The 17,451-nt window shown below is 53.9% G+C and overlaps 3 protein-coding genes across 5 annotated transcripts; 1 reads left to right on the top strand and 2 right to left on the bottom strand.

Annotated features, from left to right (window-relative positions):
* Positions 1 to 1,692: 1,692 nt before the first annotated feature.
* CD63 (CD63 molecule) lies at positions 1,693 to 5,306 on the top strand. Of its 2 annotated transcripts, XM_053921366.2 has the most exons (9): positions 1,693 to 1,817; positions 2,390 to 2,466; positions 3,310 to 3,498; positions 3,675 to 3,749; positions 3,844 to 3,939; positions 4,042 to 4,182; positions 4,412 to 4,495; positions 4,678 to 4,782; positions 5,034 to 5,306. In XM_053921366.2, exons 2-8 carry the CDS (start codon positions 2,401 to 2,403, stop codon positions 4,741 to 4,743), a joined length of 717 nt encoding a protein of 238 aa, XP_053777341.1. In that variant the 5' UTR covers positions 1,693 to 1,817; positions 2,390 to 2,400; the 3' UTR covers positions 4,744 to 4,782; positions 5,034 to 5,306. The 2 variants fall into 2 exon arrangements, with proteins under 2 accessions (XP_053777341.1, XP_053777340.1); XM_053921365.1 differs by lacking the exon at positions 5,034 to 5,306 and having other exon boundaries at positions 4,678 to 4,834.
* Positions 5,307 to 5,626: 320 nt separating this feature from the next.
* RDH5 (retinol dehydrogenase 5) lies at positions 5,627 to 9,830 on the bottom strand. Of its 2 annotated transcripts, none has more exons than XM_024576314.4 (5): positions 9,133 to 9,830; positions 8,216 to 8,561; positions 7,797 to 8,055; positions 6,256 to 6,419; positions 5,627 to 5,969 (listed from the first exon to the last, which is right to left on the bottom strand). In XM_024576314.4, the coding sequence occupies exons 2-5, from the start codon at positions 8,523 to 8,525 to the stop codon at positions 5,746 to 5,748; spliced, it is 957 nt and encodes a 318-aa protein (XP_024432082.2). In that variant the 5' UTR covers positions 8,526 to 8,561; positions 9,133 to 9,830; the 3' UTR covers positions 5,627 to 5,745. The 2 variants fall into 2 exon arrangements, with proteins under 2 accessions (XP_024432082.2, XP_045040584.2); XM_045184649.3 differs by having other exon boundaries at positions 8,216 to 8,656.
* Positions 9,831 to 9,924: 94 nt separating this feature from the next.
* BLOC1S1 (biogenesis of lysosomal organelles complex 1 subunit 1) lies at positions 9,925 to 13,508 on the bottom strand. The gene is made up of 4 exons (XM_024576316.4): positions 13,375 to 13,508; positions 12,590 to 12,662; positions 10,415 to 10,547; positions 9,925 to 10,136 (listed from the first exon to the last, which is right to left on the bottom strand). The coding sequence occupies exons 1-4, from the start codon at positions 13,433 to 13,435 to the stop codon at positions 10,026 to 10,028; spliced, it is 378 nt and encodes a 125-aa protein (XP_024432084.1). The 5' UTR covers positions 13,436 to 13,508; the 3' UTR covers positions 9,925 to 10,025.
* Positions 13,509 to 17,451: the final 3,943 nt, after the last annotated feature.

Consider the following 17,451-nt stretch of genomic DNA (forward strand, 5'->3'; position numbering starts at 1 on the left):
ATCTTTTCACAGTTGGCTTGTTCAGACAAAGATTCAATCAAAGACCAAGCATTATACTTGGTTGTTATGTGTCTAAAGTTTCTTAATCTTGACTTCAGACCACCTTCCCTCCTGCCCATCTTTCACCACATCCTTCCTGAGGACTGAGCCATCCAATCCCAACCTGCCCTGGTGGAGTTGTGACCCGCTCTTTGTTTACACTTGCCCTTTCCTTCTTCCTGGAACTGAGAGCTTGCTCCTTCTCTGAAGTCACTTCAGAGAGTACCACCCACTTCTGTGAAATTAGTTCTTTTTCTTTGTTCTCCCTGGGCTGAGGCATCACCTGTTTCTCCCTCTGAGCTCACCCAGCTGACATCAGAGGTGTCTGCCTGTTTACAGTGTGGGCTTGCTGGTCGAGGGCAAGACCACTGTCCTCCCTGCCTTGCTGTACTCCCACCCCTGTGCCTAACACTTGCTTGGCATCTACCGGCAGCACAATAAAGAAACCCTTGAATACTCTTTTCTGCAACGTCTTTGACCTGATCCTCCTCCACAGCCTGTCTGCTGTGATAACTGGGGAGAAAGGTCCAGAATGGGCTTGGTGTGGCTTGCTAGAAGGTTGTGATCCTGGAAACTGGCTCCCAGCCCAGCCCAGATTTCCTTCTTTTTGCTCTTAGTTTCTTTCCTTCTCTGTGCACACACACCAAGACTCAGGAAGTAGTATTTGAGAAATGAACCTAGGAACCTAAGGGGTGGGTCCCAGGCTAGGGGCGTGGAAATGTGCTGGCTGGTTCTGTCCTTGGCCTTTTCACACAACTCCTCCTGGGGACCACTGTGGCACACACCGGAGGGAGGCAGCTTGAGTCTGCCACCGCCCCTTCCAGCCCTCACCTGGCTTTGCCCTGGGGGATGAGAAGGGCCATCTGCTAGGATGAGATGGGGGAACCCAGGGGATATGTGCCATGCCTTCCTTAATGTCTGTCTCCACACCTCTGTCACCACAGGCTGATCCAGGAGTGGTGGGAACACAAGACCTCGCCATCCGTTCCCAGAGGGAGGGTCCCCGCTGTGAAGGATCATGACCCACTGGGTGGGGTGGCCTGGAGAAGGGGTTCCTCCCCTTCTCAGCCCACACTACTCAGCAGCCCTAGAAAATGGAGAAGGGACTAACAGAGTGGGACAGGAACACCCACATTAGAATGTTGGGGGACTCCCAGGATGTGAGACTGGGGACATTCTGGAAGTGTTTATTCTGGCCCCACCCGATCCCAGGGAGCAACAGCGCCCTCTGCAGTTGGGGATGGAGTGGGGCTTGAACAGAGATGGAGCCCTCGTAAGGGAACGGGCTCTGGGTGGAGGAGCAGGAGACCTCTGACAGACCATCTTGTCACCTTGCTTCAGCTCCGCCACCCGGCCAGGGCACTCGTCCCTGCTTTGGCTCGCACACGCCTGCTCTGCTTCCCTGAACCTCGGAGAAGCAGGAGTCCCGCTCTCCTACCTCAGTTGGCACGGCGCCCGGGGCTCCGTGTGAGCCCTAGGCACCCTGAGGTCCTGCCCCTGGTGCCCTCCCTCGGCCTGTGGTGGGCGCTATCTTCCAGGTCGGGGCCCACGTGGCCCACGTTGCCCAGACCCAGCGTGGGGCTGGGGCGGACGGGTGACTCAGGCCGCAGCTGCTCCCGCGTCACATGAGGGAGGCCGGCGGCCACTGGGCGGACGAGGGGGCTGGGGCTGCAGGCCGGGGCGGGGCGGGGCGGCGCGCGGGCGGGGCCGAGCCGGGGGCGCAGCTAGAGAGACCCTGAGCGGCGGCGGGAGCGGAGCACGCAGCCTCTGGAGCTCAGGTGAGGCCGCCGGTCAGGGCCACCGCTCGCAGGAGGGGGGGGGTCGCGGGCAGCCCACTCCTCCAGGTCTGCCCTCATCTCCGAAGACCCGCCAAACCATCGCCGCTCCGAGGCCCTCGCAACTTCGCAACTTTGTAAAGTTCCAGAGGCCCCGACGGGGAGGCGTGTGGTGGGGGTGCGGGCCGCACCTATATTTTGGGGGTGGTTAGAGCGCAGGGAAAGTGACCAGCGGTCGGGCTTGGGCTGAGGACCGTTTTCGGAACGGGTCTGGCGGCGAGGAGGTGTTTAGAGCCGGGGGCTGGAGGTGGAGGGTGGGCGGCCGGCTCCCGCCCCTGCCCGCGCCCTCGGCTCTTTCCGGGGCCTCGGGCAGGCGGGCGGGTCCGGGCTGCCCCCACCCCTTTCGGGCAGCGAGAAGAGGGGGTTGGGAGACGTGGATCTGACCGCGGGTTTCCGGGTAGGCGGGGCCGGGAATGGGGGCCGAGCAAGGAAGGCTTCGAGGGCCGGCAGGGGGGCCCGGAAACCAAGGGCCCCCTCGGCCAGTTCTAATACCCCTGCCCTCCCCTCTGCCCCAGGCCCGGCAGCCATGGCGGTGGAAGGAGGAATGAAATGTGTCAAGATCTTGCTCTACGTTTTTCTGCTGGCCTTTTGCGTGAGTGCGGTGGCGGGATGAAGGGGGTGCGCTGGCGGGGTGCGGGGAGACCTGGCTTGTAGTGTGAGGGTTGAGGAACGAAGAGTGAAGGCAGCTGGAGACCAGATGTGGAAGGAAAGCCCCGGGAATGGCCGAAGACAGGACGGCCACCTCCTCCTTCAGCCTTCAGGGACCCCTGAGGCTGGTATGGACGAGCGTGGTCAGCTTGGATGTGCAGCACCCTCACCCTAACCCCTCCTGGCCTTTCCTGTCTGATGACCCAACCACTTGTGATAGGGGCAGTGGGGCAACCAGCCAACGGCTGATGGCTATCGCCACGCCACAGGGCTGCCCTGCTCTCCCCACCTCTTCGTACCTCGCCATTAAATCTTCCTTCTTCACTCCTTCCAGCTGATTTCAGGTGGGGAAAGGCTCTGTTCACCTCACTTTGGTCCTGCCCTCCGCTCCTGCCTTGAGAGGCCACTTTGTCCAGGAAGGGGTACACTTAACCCCATCTCCTCCCTGGCCTAGCTGGCTTAGGCACCCTATTCACAGCTGATAGGGTTGAGTTAGGCACAGAGGATAGATAGTGAGAGGGCAGTTCTGGGAGCCCATGAGGCCCCTAGGAAGCAGCTCTTGGTTAGGAGTATGAGCCCTGGGACCAAGGCTTTCTGGGAACTTCTCTTTTGGCATTTGATCAAACTGTGGGCAGGGATGGGTCATCCTCCTCCCCCCAGTCAGATCTTGGAGGGGTGAGTATCTGCCTTTCCTGGATGGGGTTAATTCTGTTTCCCAGATACACCCTCAGCCCTCCACCATGATGCACTGGGGGTCTGGTCCCACCCTGACCCGCCCTCTTTGCAGGCCTGTGCAGTGGGACTGATCGCTGTGGGTGTAGCGGCCCAGTACGTCCTGAGTCAGACTATCAGCCAGGGGGCCACTCCTGGCTCCTTGTTGCTTGTGGTCATCATTGCAGTGGGAGCCTTCCTCTTCCTGGTGGCCATTGTGGGTTGCTGTGGGGCCTGCAAGGAGAACAACTGTCTTATGATCACGGTGAGTGGGCTGTGGGGCCAGTGCGGGGGTGTGAAACTTTTGTAAAGGGGCTCAGGAGGGTGCAGTGGGGTGTGTAGGTACGTAAAACCTTAGTGAGTGTCCCAGAGACTGGCTGGGCTGCAGCAGGCCCCTCTTACCCAGACTCCAAACCTGACTCTTGTCCTTTGTGCCTGCAGTTTGTCATCTTCCTTTCTCTTATCATGCTGGTGGAGGTGGCCGCAGCCATTGCTGGCTATGTATTTAGAGACAAGGTAAGCAGGGATAAAGGGAGGGCCCTGCCTCAGAGGCCTGGCTGTTCTGGGACCAAGGTTCCCCAAGTTCTAACCTCAACTTCCCCACTCCCAGGTGATGTCAGAATTTAATAAGGACTTCCGGCAGCAGATGAAGAATTATCCCAAACAGAACCACACAGGTTTGATCCTGGACAGGATGCAGGAAAACGTGAGTAGGGTTGCAGGGATAATGGGGGAATAAGATTCTCATCTCCATTTTCAAAGGTGGAGGTTCACTTAACAGCCTCCCTCATATTTTTCTTCCCCCCAGTTCAAGTGTTGTGGGGCGGCTAACTACACGGATTGGGGGAACATCCCTCTTGAGCCCAAGGGCCGTGTCCCTGACTCTTGCTGCATCAATGTCACTCAGGGCTGTGGGATTAATTTCAAAGTGAAGGACATCTATACCGAGGTAAGGAGGAGGCTGAGATCAGGTAGCAGAGGACTTGGGAAACTTGGAAAATGTTTCCCAAGAGGTGAGCAGAACCAGGGATGGAGGTGGAGAGGGTTGGGGCTCAGAAGTTGGGGAGGGCATCCAGGAATTGTAGGGGTGAGGTGAAAGATGCAGAGGGTGGCAGAGAGACAGGGGGGGTGGGAAGTTTCTCATGATGTTCTTGCCCTGTGTGCCTGCCCCCCTTCAGGGCTGTGTGGAAAAGATCGGGGTCTGGCTGAGGAGCAATGTGCTAGTGGTGGCTGCAGCAGCCCTGGGCATTGCCTTCGTGGAGGTGAGAGGCGCCCTTGGGACTCATGCCAGGGCATCTGGGGAGTAGGGGCTGTGGGAAGGAGAGTGCTGAGCAGGAGGTACTGGTCTGGGGAGGGGAGCCCAGGGTGTGTTTGGGGTCTCTTGGGTGGTTGGGGGTACTTTGTCTTTCTGACTCCTCTCAACCCCTTCTGTCTTTCCTTCTAGGTCCTGGGAATTGTCTTTGCCTGCTGCCTTGTGAAGAGTATCCGAAGTGGCTACGAAGTGATGTAGAGAGTGTGGTCTCTTCAGCCCCTCGTCTAGGAGAGTGGGGTAGTATACTCCACATTTTTCAATTAAACGGATTATTTTTTCAAACCGAAAAGACAGTCTTAATAAGTGATACTTTATCCCTTTTCTCTCTTCACCCATGTTCCTGTACTCTGGGACCTTGTTCTATTTGCACCCCTAGGAAAGAAAGGCCATTTTGGGGGGTGTTTGGGAAAGGTGTTGGCTGGGCTGGGCTGGCCTTGGAAGTGGGGATTGGGAGGAGGCTGCAGCCTGCTGCCTTCCCTGTCTCCCAGTTCTGTGCTGCCAGGCTCAGTGCTGCAGCTGTGATGAAGCCGTCTCCTGCAGAAATCAAGGATTCCACTCAAAGGACCTACCTGGGAGGGACCAGTCCACATCTACCACGGACATCTCCCCCCCGGGCTTCTGTGCAACTCTGGGCCTGGCAACTTCCTTCTCCACCCAGGGGCCTGGCTCCTTTCAGGGTGGTGATGAGTTGCTCTGATGATACCTTTGTGATCAGTGCCATCTTTCTTGACTTAGTTGATAATAGAGAATTTAAGTGTGTACTGCCTTGTTTTTCCATGGAAACTACCCAGCCTGGCCTTGACCCGTCTTCACCACCTTTTCTTGCCCCCAAGAAAAGTATATAAGGGCCAATCCCACTCCAAACACTTCATGAACTGCAACATTACTCCACCTAGGAAATAAAGGAAACGTCCAATAGTGCCCCCTGGTGGCCATTTAGGTGCAGCGTCAAAGACAACCTAGAGATGCAAGGCAGCCCCCCTGCGCCCCCCGGTGGGCGCTAGTTGTTTTGCAGGCACTGAACAGGCGACCCTGGGCAGTAAGTCAGCCTGGGGTAGCTAACACTTAAATGGAGCACCTTCATTTGTGCCTACTTACTTTTATTTTTAAAACACACATTTATTGAGTGCATGTTTTGTGCCAGGTACCAGGCAGTACCAGGGTGGGGGCAGAAATAAAGAACTTGCTGGAAGGCTGGATTCAGTAGACTGCCTGGGCTGGCTTGGGAAGGACCCAGGTGAGCACAGCATCCACCAGGCTAGCTGGCAGGTAGGAGGCTGGCAGCCAGAGCAGCTTGGCGTCCCAGCCTGGGCTGTAGCGGGTTCTGGGGTGACGAGCACTCAGGGCATGCTCCAGGCACCTGCTCACCTTGGTCAGGTCTGGGTCACAGATCAGGTTCATGACGCGCTGCTGCACTTTCAGGTCTGCAGCCCAGTGGGTGGTTGTAGTCAGTGCCCCTGGCCCACTCCAGCCCATCTCAGGCCCTCTTCTAGGTCCTGGGACTTGTTGCCCAGCAGAGGTGAGAGGGGTTGTTAGTGCCGTCCCCAGTTTGGGGAATGGGCAGACTGCACAGGCCTGGGTGTTCTATAAGAGCATCCCCTTCACCCTCAGGCTCTCCCGGACTGCCCTGCCTACTTCCCCTCAGCGGGCGGGTGCAGGACTGACCTTTCTGGCACTCTTCTCCTCCCTCCCATGGGCCCAGCTACTCACACTCGGCAAGGAAGTCATCCCCATAGAGTGCCTGTGTGGCTGGAGGCAGCTGTGCCCAGCAGGCTTGCAGGGCGTTCTCCAAACTCTCCAGACTTGTCACAGGGGTTCGGAAGAAACCAGGCTCCACGATGGAGACTCGTACTCCAAAAGGAGCCATGTCCCTCCTGGAATGGGAGGCAGAGGGAGGTTTCTGGGCTCTTGCCCTTATATGGAGGGGATGTTCAGGGACATGGGGGAGGCTAAGATCATACCAGGGACAGGGGTCTTGACAATAAGGTATACCTTGCTGTCCTGGGATGAGGCAAATGGGGACAGAGCGAGGGAGGTATTTTTGAAGTTTCTTTTCCTCTGTATTCTCTTCTACGACATAGAGCAGGTGTCCGCAAACTTCTTAAAAGGCTAAGTAAATATTTTTGGTAGTGCAGGACTAAAAATTAATATTATGAGGGTACTTATATAATCATTTAAAAATACAAATACCAGCCCTGGCTGGTGTGGCTCAGTGGATTGAGTGCTGGCCTGTGAACCAAGGGGTCACTGGCTCAATTCCCAGTCAGGGCACATGCCTGGGTTGTGGGCCAGGTTCCCAGTGGGGGACATGTGAGAGGCAGCCACACATTGGTGTTTCTGTCCCTCTTTTTCTCCCTTCCTTCTCTAAAATTAAATAAATAAAATCTTTAAAAAAAAAAAACTTCAAAACCATTATTGGCTTACTGGTGGCTGGTCAGATCTGGCCTGAGAACCACAGTTTGCCAACTGCAGACCTAGAAGAACCCAATTCCTTTGCTCCCAAAATACAGAAATCCAAGTGTAAAGTATGTGTTCCATGATGCCAACTGGAAAATGAAAAGATGAGGGATAGGGACATGCCTGAACGTTAATACTGAAATTATTTGCTGAGTGATGGTGACAAAGCAGGCTTCCTTCAGAAGGTGGGCTTGGCTTATGGGACTTCTGCTCAGAATTCAGGACCTGCTCTTGTGTTGTCCTTGTCAAGTGTCCACTGTGCTCTCATGGGACTTGGAACATCACTATCTAGAGATGAGGGGCAGCAGAACAGCATGGCCAGGCTCGGAAGGCAAGTAGGCAGTTCCAGTGGTCTGGGGTAAGTAAGGTTCCTCTGAGGGTGCTAATACCTACCCGACAGGGTTGCTGGGAGAATCAATACAAAGATGTTTTGTAGAGGTACCAGTTCATCCTAAGAGTTGTTAATAACAATGATAACAGGCTTTGGGGCATTTTCCATGTGCTAGGGACTGCTAGGATTTTACAGGGTACCTCACTTTACTCAGCAACTATGAGGTAGGTCTTTTCCTCCTGATTTACCAGATGAGGGATAAACTGGGGTAAAGAGAACCAAGCTAGTAAGGTTGCAAAGCTCACACAAGGGGCTGGGATTTGAACCCAGGCCTCTAGTCTAAACCATGCTGAGCCCTAAACTGTCTTCTCTGAATATTCCATGACGCATATTAATCATGTCTGCAGGGTAGACGTGAATTCTTTTGTGAGTGGCCTGGGAGCTCGGGGCCCTGCCCTCTTACCTCAGGCTGTCCGAGAAGGCCTCCAGGCCAAACTTGGAGACACAGTAGCCCCCACCGTTTGCTGCCAGGCGACCCAGGACGCTGCTGATGTTGACCACCCGGCCCCGGGCTTGCTGTAGTAAAGGTAGCAGGGCGAGGGTGACCCTGATGGGGCCCAGTGTGTTCACATTCAGCACCCGGTGGAAGTCATCGTGCGTCAGCCATGGCGTGGGCCCAATAGCACCTGCCACCCCAGCATTATTCACCAGACCAAAAAGCCCTGAGGGGAGGTGGGACACAGAGGGTGGGTGAGGCATTCCAGAGGCCCCTCTCCTTCCTGGGAGGGCCTGAGCACGTCCCCTCATAGTCCCTCAGGCTTCCCACAGCCCCTGTGAGGAGACGCCCGGCACCATGTTCCCAGTGGCCCCAGCCACGCTCACCTGTTTCCCCAACATGGGTTTCCACCCATTTGGCTGCCCGTTGGATGCTCTGGGGATCAGTGACGTCCAGCAGAGTGGTGTGGAGGCGAGAGGAGGCTACCTGCTGTAGGTCTTCTGCCCCTGAGGGTGTCAGGCAGCTGGCCAGGACCCGGAAGCCTCTCTGGTCCAGCCTCAGAGCTAGAAGGCGTCCAAAGCCAGAGTCACAGCCGGTGATGAAGATGAAGGCATCGCTGACTGGCAGGCTCTGCCAGTCCCTGAGCAACCACAGTGCTGCCCAGAGTAAGACTCCCAGCAGCAGAGGCAGCCACATTGCTGGAGCCAAGTGATCTGCAGGTGGCAGCTGAGGCTGGGCAGGAAAGTTGTGTAGTTTACTCTGGCGCTCAAACCCTTGCCCTTAACAGCGTCCCGAGCTGGAAGTCTCTGGCCTGGGCATTTATCTGCCTGTAGATACATAGCAAATTATACCTTGTCTAGGAAAAGCAAGGATCTGGGAAGACCCTATGTTTGTAGGTAACTTAGCAGACGAGCCGGGTCCTGAGTGCAACCCTGCTGTACGGGGGCAGAAGGGTCTCGTTTGCTGTCCCTGGTTTGCTCTCTGGCTAAATCAGGGGCATCTGAATTCTCTTAAGTGTAAGCTGGCCTTGTTTTAGGAAACACATATGGGGCAAATAACCCTGCATTTCAGTCCTGGTGGCGACAAACTTATTGTGTGATCTGAGCGTCTCACTGCGTCTCTGAACCTGTTTTCCCGTCTGCTGAGTGGGACTAACACCCACCGTGGCCACCAGGGAGTTGTGCAGGATCAAAGGGGAAAATATGTGAGGAAGCAAGTTAAAAGCTTCAAGCTTTGAGTTACCAATATATGTAAGGTCCTGCAAGTCTTCTCCTAGCACCCCAGCTCCCGCTGCCCTGCTTACCTCCTCTCGGAAAGTTAGCAGTACTACAATACTGGAAGCTTCTTCTTTTTCTTTGTTTGAGAAACTTTGTTCCTGGCCTCCCCACGCTCTCACTCAAACTGCAGCTAAGGCCAAAGTCCTCAGAGGGTGGCCTGGGCACCAGAAGTATTAAGTGTATGTGAGGGAGGACTTGGGGGAGGAGTCAGGGAAGCTGAAGCCTGTTGGCTGAAGCCAGGGCTTGGCACAGGCCAGGCAACCAGGGACCCTTCTCGCTGTCTTTTCCAGCTGGGATTCCTGACTACCTCTGACATGGACTCCCAGGAAGAGGGATATATCAAGTACGGCAGCTGCCTCTCTCTGTTGGTGACTTTGGACCTGTCATACCTTCTCCTTCCCAGCCCTGAAGCACCCCCATGCTCAAGAGTTTATCTCCCGCCTGGCCCACACTCATGACACGGCTTAGCACCAGGCTGGGAGAGGTCACGGGCACATGGGAAGGCAGAGCACCAGAGCCAGGACCAGGCCTGCTCCCTGTCTTTATTTTTCCCCTGCAGGAAAGTGAAGTCCTGAGTTAGGATGCTTGGGACAGGGCCCCCACTGTGACCTTCTCTGGGGAGATGTGGGAAACTCCCAACCTCTGCTTATTCAACAGGCAACTGTACCAGGCCTCAGGAGAAAGGAAAGTTGGGATAGTAAGAGGAAGCGGGTTCCACCCTCTACCCAGAGGGTGCCTGTCCCTTAGGGAAACAGTCTTGACCCTTCCATTTTCCACCCCCCATGCTGAGCTAGTAACTCCTTGACATGTACCAAAGAGAAATGGAAACTTGTGTTTTATTTGTGGCCTGTTAGCTTCCCTCCTGCCCCATGGGGAGGGAGCAGGGGTAGGGGTGGAGTAGAGGAGGAGGGGAGAGGGGCTAGGATGGGGCAGACTGCAGCTGTCCTTTGTAGACGTATTCCAGGGCGGTGGCAATGGTGCGCATGTCCAGCTCAATGCTCCGAGCCCAGTTCTCCACGTCCCCGATTTCCTGGGAAGGGGAGAGGGTGGGAGTCCATGAATCAGGGTGGGTAGAGTGTAGCTTTAGTGGATGGATGGGGCCACTTTCCACTCATCCCCTACAAAGGGCTTCGCTTGGACCCACCAACTGCCTTTACCTCTTTCTCTAGCTTCTCTGACACTGGAGCCTTAGATGGGATTTCCGAGGCCACGCCCACTTCTTCCTTAACCCCAGGCTTGAGGTGACCCTATTGGAGGTGGTCAGTGGGGGCCCAGGATGGGGCTGGTGATGTGGGGAGTGTGGCCCACCTTGAGTGCCTGGTTGAAGTTCTCTACCATCCCGATCCATTGGCCTGTCTGCTTGGCAAATTGGGCAGCCTGGACCTGTAGGGTCTTCACCTCATGGTCCAGCTTTCTTTGGTTCATGTAGGCCTGGGCCACACTAGAGGTTGGAGGAGGGAGGAGGTCAACTCAGCCAACTAGTGGGAGTGGTCTCCAGGATTAATATCCTACTGCAAGAGTGGGAGGCTAGTCAGGGGTCAGGCTGGTGAAAACCTGTGACTTTGACCATTATGGGATGCAAAATAGAGTAGTACATGCAAATGAACCCAGTTCCTTCCCCCCATTCCCAGGATTCCCAGGAGACCCTAGATGGGAGCTGACTAGAAGCATACCATCTCCTATTCCCCAAAGAGAGTTCCTGAAGCTGGGTGGGACAAGTTAGGGCTAATCTGGTAGGAGAATATCCCTGAATAAGAAGCTGGGAAGGAAAAGGTGGTGTGAGGAAGCTGGGAAAATCCCGTAGCAGACACACATCTGGTAGCAATTGGAAGCCCAGGGATCTGTGCAAAAAGTTCAGAAAGGAACTTGGGCCGCTCCCTGAATCTGGGGTGGGATGGGAGAGCAACCCCCTCCCCAGGAACTCAGGGTCCAGAGGAGATCTCCCAGGGACTGCTTCTTGGCTCTGTCTCTCTCCCAACCCTTCTCCTCTCGCCCATACAAATGAATGAACACACATGTGCAGCTTCTCCCTTCCTTCTGCTCTATGCAATAGTTTTTCTTTTCTCCTCAATCAAGGTACTGGCTGCGTTACCACTGCTGCCATGAGGTTGCTATTCTCAACTCTCTGCCTGCCCCAATTCCCCCTAACCCCCTCCAATAATTGTGCAATAACTGTTCTCTCTTACTGGCTGGTGAATCTTTCATTCCCCACCCAAAGCTTTGGGTCAGCAGGGAGACTCCACATCCGGTGCTCCCACCCACTGGAATCTGTGGGGGCTGGAGGGGGCACGGGGTTAGGGGGTGGAGGGAGTGGGAAGGACACCTGACAAGGGCTGAGATAGATGGGGCCTTTGTGTTCCTTTCTGGGGAATGAGAGGAGCCGTGGGCAGTAACACAAAACCCTTTCTAATCTGGCTTTGGCTTAGATGCCTTCTAGACTGAAAGTGGGGTGGCCCCTAGCAAAGGGAGAGGAGAGGGAGAAGCCTGGGCCAACCTTACAACAGAGCCAGGAGGCACCAACATGGGAGGGAGAAGAGGGGGTAGACCCTGTCTCTTCTCTCCGGGGACAGCTGGGCCACAGTAGGGGGTGGGGTAGGAGCCGAAGCAGGAAGAACAGGGAGCTCCCAATGTTTCAAGATTCCTCTGGGAGTTCCTGAAATCCCAGTTTTTCCTGTTGATCTCCTGCTTTCCGTTATTCTTGCTGAGTGACAGGAGAGGCCTGGAGGGGAGGGAGATCAGGCCCCACCCGCAGCCTTGTCTTCCCCTAATCTTTCCCAGACATGAGTAATGAAGACGAGAGTCCCTGGTTGGCTCACTTGGGTGACTCAATCTCTGGATTCATAAGTATGCCATTCTATTTGCCCTACCAAATCATCATCTCTGCACTCTCTTTGGTCACTCAGGGTCAAGAGCCAATATTCTTTGCTCCTTCCCAACTTTTTAGTTGTTAACGGCGTTCTCATTTAGAACTGGAGCAGGAGGTGGTCCATGGAGACCCAGCAGGGAGGGCAGAGACAGCCTGGTTCTGTTGTAGCTCCTGGCATAGATTCTGCCCTCAGCCTCGCCAGCTGTGCCATCTCTTTCCTGCCAGCTGCTCCCCAGGCCTGCCAGAGGGTGGGAGGTGGAGAAGGAGAGGTGGTAAACTGTGGTGAAGGAGGGCGCCCTCCCTCCCACCAAAGTGACAGCTGGACTTGCATGGGTGAGGGAAAGTGGGCAGATGGCAGCAAGTTGTGAGCACCAGGGAAGTTAGGGTGGGGAGGGGGAAATCTGGCTGCTTTCCAAACTATTGCAGCTGCTCCTCCCTGCCCCATGTTACCGGTCAGAGCTGACTCAAACCTCTCGCCATAAACTTAAGCTGGGTGGGGGAAGGGTAAGAGAAAGGCTGCAACATCTCATCCCTTCCGGAGTAGTCTGCCGGCTAGACCTAGCCTGTGCCTACACCTGGGGTGGGGGCAGCTGGTGTTGATGGGAAGAGGTTCATACCCCACATTGAGGTGATCCACCAAAGCTTCTGTCAGGCAGGTCGCCGCAGTGATAGCCTCTCTTCTCCTCTTTTCTGGGGGGAGGGGGAAAGCGACTGGAGTGCGACTTGGTCTTTTAAGGGGTGATGCTGAAGGTTTCCCACCCTTTCATGACTATTCTGCTAGTTTTGGGAACATTTCAAATAATCTCAGAGTAGAAGAGCTGAAAAGAACTTTGCCAAACATAAACACCTTTCACTTTAGAGGTGAGGAAGCTGGTACCCTGAGATGGGGAAGCGACTTGCCTAGGGACACCAGCGGGTCCGTGGCAGCGTCCAGGACTCTAGACTCCCATGCCTTCTGTTCCCATTTTCTTGGCCTAAGGATTGGTAACTCCGGGATTCCAAGCCCAGGTTCAGGAAACAAGCTCCCCACGCCTGTTTCCGTGGTTTCAGGCCTCCGAGAATGCGATCTTTGTCGGATTCCCAACACCCTCCTCCCTTCAGGAGCGTCCCTTCCCACTTCCACAAGGAGAGGCTGCCTGGGCCAATCGGCACAGGGTTCCATGAGCAGGGGGTGGGACTAGGAGGTCAGGGAGTCCGAGCTTGGTGGACGTTCCGAGGGGGACCCGGGTGTTGCTAAGGAGACCAGAGCCCGTTGGCACCAAAAAGACCCCCACCCCCCGACGCCTGTGCCCACTAGCCCGCCCTTTTCCCTGGATCTGGGCCGTTACTCGAGGTCCAGGCTCCGGGCTGAGGCTAGGCCGCGGCAGGAGAGAAAACGGCAGACACGACGATCTCGGCTCACCCTGCAGCTCCTTGCGTTCATTCTGCTTAGCCTGGTGTTCCTTCAGCAGGCGGGACAGCATGGTCGCGTCGGGCTGGGGGCTGGGAGGCGGGACACACTCGGCTCCCTCCGACTCCGCGAGCAGAATCGCAGCCCTCGGCTCCTGCCGGGCCCGGGTCACGTGTCCGCACCGTCACGTGAGGACGGGACACGCCCCCTTTTTGAGACAGGTTGGCAGGTAGTGAAGGTCTTTCCTGGGAAGAAAGAGAGTGGTAGAGGGTTGGGGGCAGGTGAGTTCTTGTCTTTATTGAGGGTTCACTTTTTAATGAGTGTTGGAAGAAGATTTTAGCACTCATACTGCAGGGACAATTTTAAACATCTCCTTTGGATTTCAGGCTCCCTGATGTGGGGTGGGTGGGGCGTGGCGGGTGGGAGGGAGGTTGGTGTCGCCGGGCGGTCCATCACTGTTTGGTTGTTGCTGGAGCGGAGGCTATCTGGTCTCACTGAAATTCTTTTCCTTCCTGGCCTTTCCCTCCGGGCAGCTCGGCCAGTTCTCAGTTGATTGTCAGCTCCTTCCCTCTAGGAGGGACTGCTTTCTTTTCTTTTCCAGCCCTCTCTCTTCTCATCACTGCCGAGGTCCCTCAGCGCTGGGTGATCTTTGTAGAGAAGCAACATTTTAGGCACTTCGAGCGGCCTCCTAGGGAGCTTTGCTAATTTGACTGGCTAATGCGGAAATGCGCATGCAATTCCATTTCCTTCTGTGGCCAGGGAATGCGAGCCCATCTCAGTCTTACCGGAAGATTAAGTGCTGCTGTCAAAATAAAAGGTAAATTATATAACATCTCTCTGAACTAAGAAAAATGCTTCCGGGATTAACTCCAACAAGAAAAAATTATAAACATCATCAACATATTCTTGCCGTTGCCACAGTCTCTCTTGGTGTACCAGGCACTAACATACTGGATGACTTTGGGCAGGTTGCTTACTCACTCTGGATTTGGGTTTTCTCCTTAGTCAAATAAATAAAATATAGTAAAATAAGGGAATTGGATTAAAACAGTGATTCTGAACCCTTCCTAAACATTAGAATCACCTGGGGGAAGTTTTTTAAAAAAATGCCCTGGCCCTAGATTAATTAACTAGGTCTCTGAGGAGTGGAGCCCAGGTATAAGTATTTTTTAAAAGGTTCTTCAGGTGATTCTAAAATGCATCAAAGGTTGAGAATCACTGGACTAAGCCATATCTAAAGCTATCTCTAACTTTTGAGTTACATAGTTGAAACTTGACTTTATCACAGCTACTTTCAGGGGAAGGAGAAATGGGTGCTGACTGAGTTAGAATAAACCATCCTTCTTGGTTTTCTGAGGGAGAGTTGGGGACTGCTGATTGCTTGATTTACTCAGCTATTTGCAGATTAGCATCTTAAATCCCAGGAGATGTGGGACTATCAAAGGGTAGTGAGTGAAATGGCTAAGTGGCAGCAAAAGCAGGACATTAGGTGCCAAAATAAAAATTCTGAGAGGAAAGCGGTCCCTCCTAGTGGGAAGGAGCTGAGAATCAACTAAGAACCAGCTGGAGCTGCCAGGAGGGAAAAGCCAGCAAGGAAGAGAATTTCAATGAGTCCAGGAAACCTCTATTCTAGCAGATAGAGGTTTAATTAATTTAATCTATAGAAGTATCCTGTAGAGTATTATAATTGTCACCCCTGATTTGCAGATGAAGACTCTCAGGTACGCAGCAGTGAAGTAACAGAGCTTACAAAAAGTAGAGCTCGGATACAAATCCAGGCTATCTGACCCCAAAGCCTGAATGTAACCACTGCACTATACTGCAGACACCATGGGAGAGACCCCTGGAAGGCGGCCCTGTCTTTTGTCACTATGCCCTTCCAGCTTGGGCATCTGTCGAAGGGGATCCTGGCAGGGGAGGAGACTTTGGGAAGAGGCTCCACTCCAGAGAAGCACTGATCAATAGAAGCGGGAAGAGTGAGAGCATCACAGGGCAGCCTGGCCCAGTCCTCCCCCACTCTGGCTCCAGCTTCTAACTGCAGTGATCAAGCAAAATAGAGGCCGACTGGAAGATGCCTGGTGTCTCACTCCCAGAGCTGTGGGGCCTGGGAAAGAAGGGTAGCGATCGGAAGGGGTACCAGAGAATGGTGACTTGGGGGATGTGAAACAGAGGGCGGGGGCTAATGAGGGAGGTTGGTGTTGAGGGTTTCTGTGGAGAGTCTGTCATTGTTAAGATTAGGCTGACTCAGTGAGAATGCCAGGCCCATCCTGTATTACCCTCACCCTGCTTGGCACAACCATTCGACATTTGCACAATCAGTATAGAGATTGCCAGGATTCTGCAGACATCAATCAGCTCCTCCCTCTTCTCCTGAACACTGGCTACTCCTTTGCTCTAGAGCCGGACAGAGGACATGGGTGCTTGTATCTGCAGACAGCAGCTGATCTCTCCAGTCATCCTCCAGCTGCTCTTTTTCTGGGTCCTTGCCTATTGTCTAACCTCAGTTTCTGCTGCAGTTTAAGTTCAGCCCCACTTGCCTTTGGTAGAGATGGAGAAAAGCTGCACGCATATCCAGAAAATGAGTCTTGATAGTTGAAATCTCTTTCTGCCCACCTCTCCTTACAGTCCTCCACCCAGATTATTCTCCCTTAGCATGAATGGATGTAAGTCCAAGCTCTTTTCCTCCACTCATTTTTCTGTTCTTTTGAGGTCTCTTTCAGAGTTAGCTTTGATTAGCAAGCTTCAAGCTGACTGATTAGGCTAAACGTTAGGGCTGGAAGCTGCTGAATTGTTAGGGGTTGGGTGAGGACTGAGGGAGGACATGGCGTGAGTGGAGAAGGCTTCTCATACTGGGAAATCTGGCTGGGCTTCAAGAGGGGGGCCGTTGGTGGTGTGGCCAAGTTCCAAATGTTGGCCGGAAGCCAGTGCTCAAAGAAAAGGGGCCCTTGAGACAGTTTAAATGGCTCCTTGTGGGAAGCGATCTCCTAGTCCTTCTTCCCAAGATGCAAGGGTTTCCCTTGGACCCTCAAAGACCGGAGTGGTCATTTCCCCAGACACTCCCCTCAATCACACTTATATTCTTTCTCTCCCAGCCACTCCCTCAGTCCAAGCTTTGGCTGCAGCCAGAATTCAGAGGCAGGCAGAAGGGCCCCAGGGCTGGAGAGGTGGGCGGGGTGAGAAAGCCCGCTTGTCGCTTATTGTGTGTGCTGAGGCAGAAAAGACTGACCCTGGGGCAGATGCTTCACGGCTCTGATGCCAGGTGAGGTGGGGGGAGATGTTACCGGCAGTGTGTGTTCTGGAAGTCTTTGCTTGAAAGCAGCTGAAAAACAGGGATCCCAGATGGAGGGGAAGAAGAATATTAGAGGGGGAAAGCGCTGGAGAAAGCCTCAGATCCCACTCAAACAAGCATTGCTGAGCCTGGGCATGTATCAATTTTTAAAATTATTTTATTTTTATTTATTTTATTTTTAGAGAGAGGGGAAGTGAAGGAGAAAGAGCGGAAGAGCAATATCAATGTGTGGTTGCCTCTCATGTGCCCCCCTACTGGGGACCTGGCCTGAAACCCAGGCATGCGCCCTAGACTGGGAATAGAACCAGTGGCCCTTTGGGACAAAGGCTGGTGCTCAATCCACTGAGCCACACCAGCCAGGGCTAAAATTATTTTAAAATCGTTACAGACTCAGAGGAAGTTGCAAAAATAGTACATGAAGTTCTGTGTATACTTTTCCCAGCTTCCGCCAGTGGTGACATCTTACATAGCTGCAGCGCAGCATCAGAACCAAGAGCCTGATATAGCTACAATACTATTAGCTAGGCTACAGGCCTTGACCATTCCTCACCAGTGTTTCATGTGCATTCATTTGCATGTGTGTGTATGTATATGTTCGCATGTGTAGTTCTATGCAATTTTATCCCATGTATAGATTCAAATAACCACCACCAAAATCAAGATACAGAATGCTTCATCACCACAAAGGAACTTCCTATGCTATTCTTCTACAGTCACCTCCCACTCCATCCCCAGGCAATCACTAATCTGGTCTTCATCTCTATAGTTTCGTTATTTTGAGAATGTTTTTTTAAAGATTG

Source organism: Desmodus rotundus, chromosome 3 (genome assembly GCF_022682495.2).
Source record: "Desmodus rotundus isolate HL8 chromosome 3, HLdesRot8A.1, whole genome shotgun sequence".
NCBI classification, from domain to species: domain Eukaryota; kingdom Metazoa; phylum Chordata; class Mammalia; order Chiroptera; family Phyllostomidae; genus Desmodus; species Desmodus rotundus.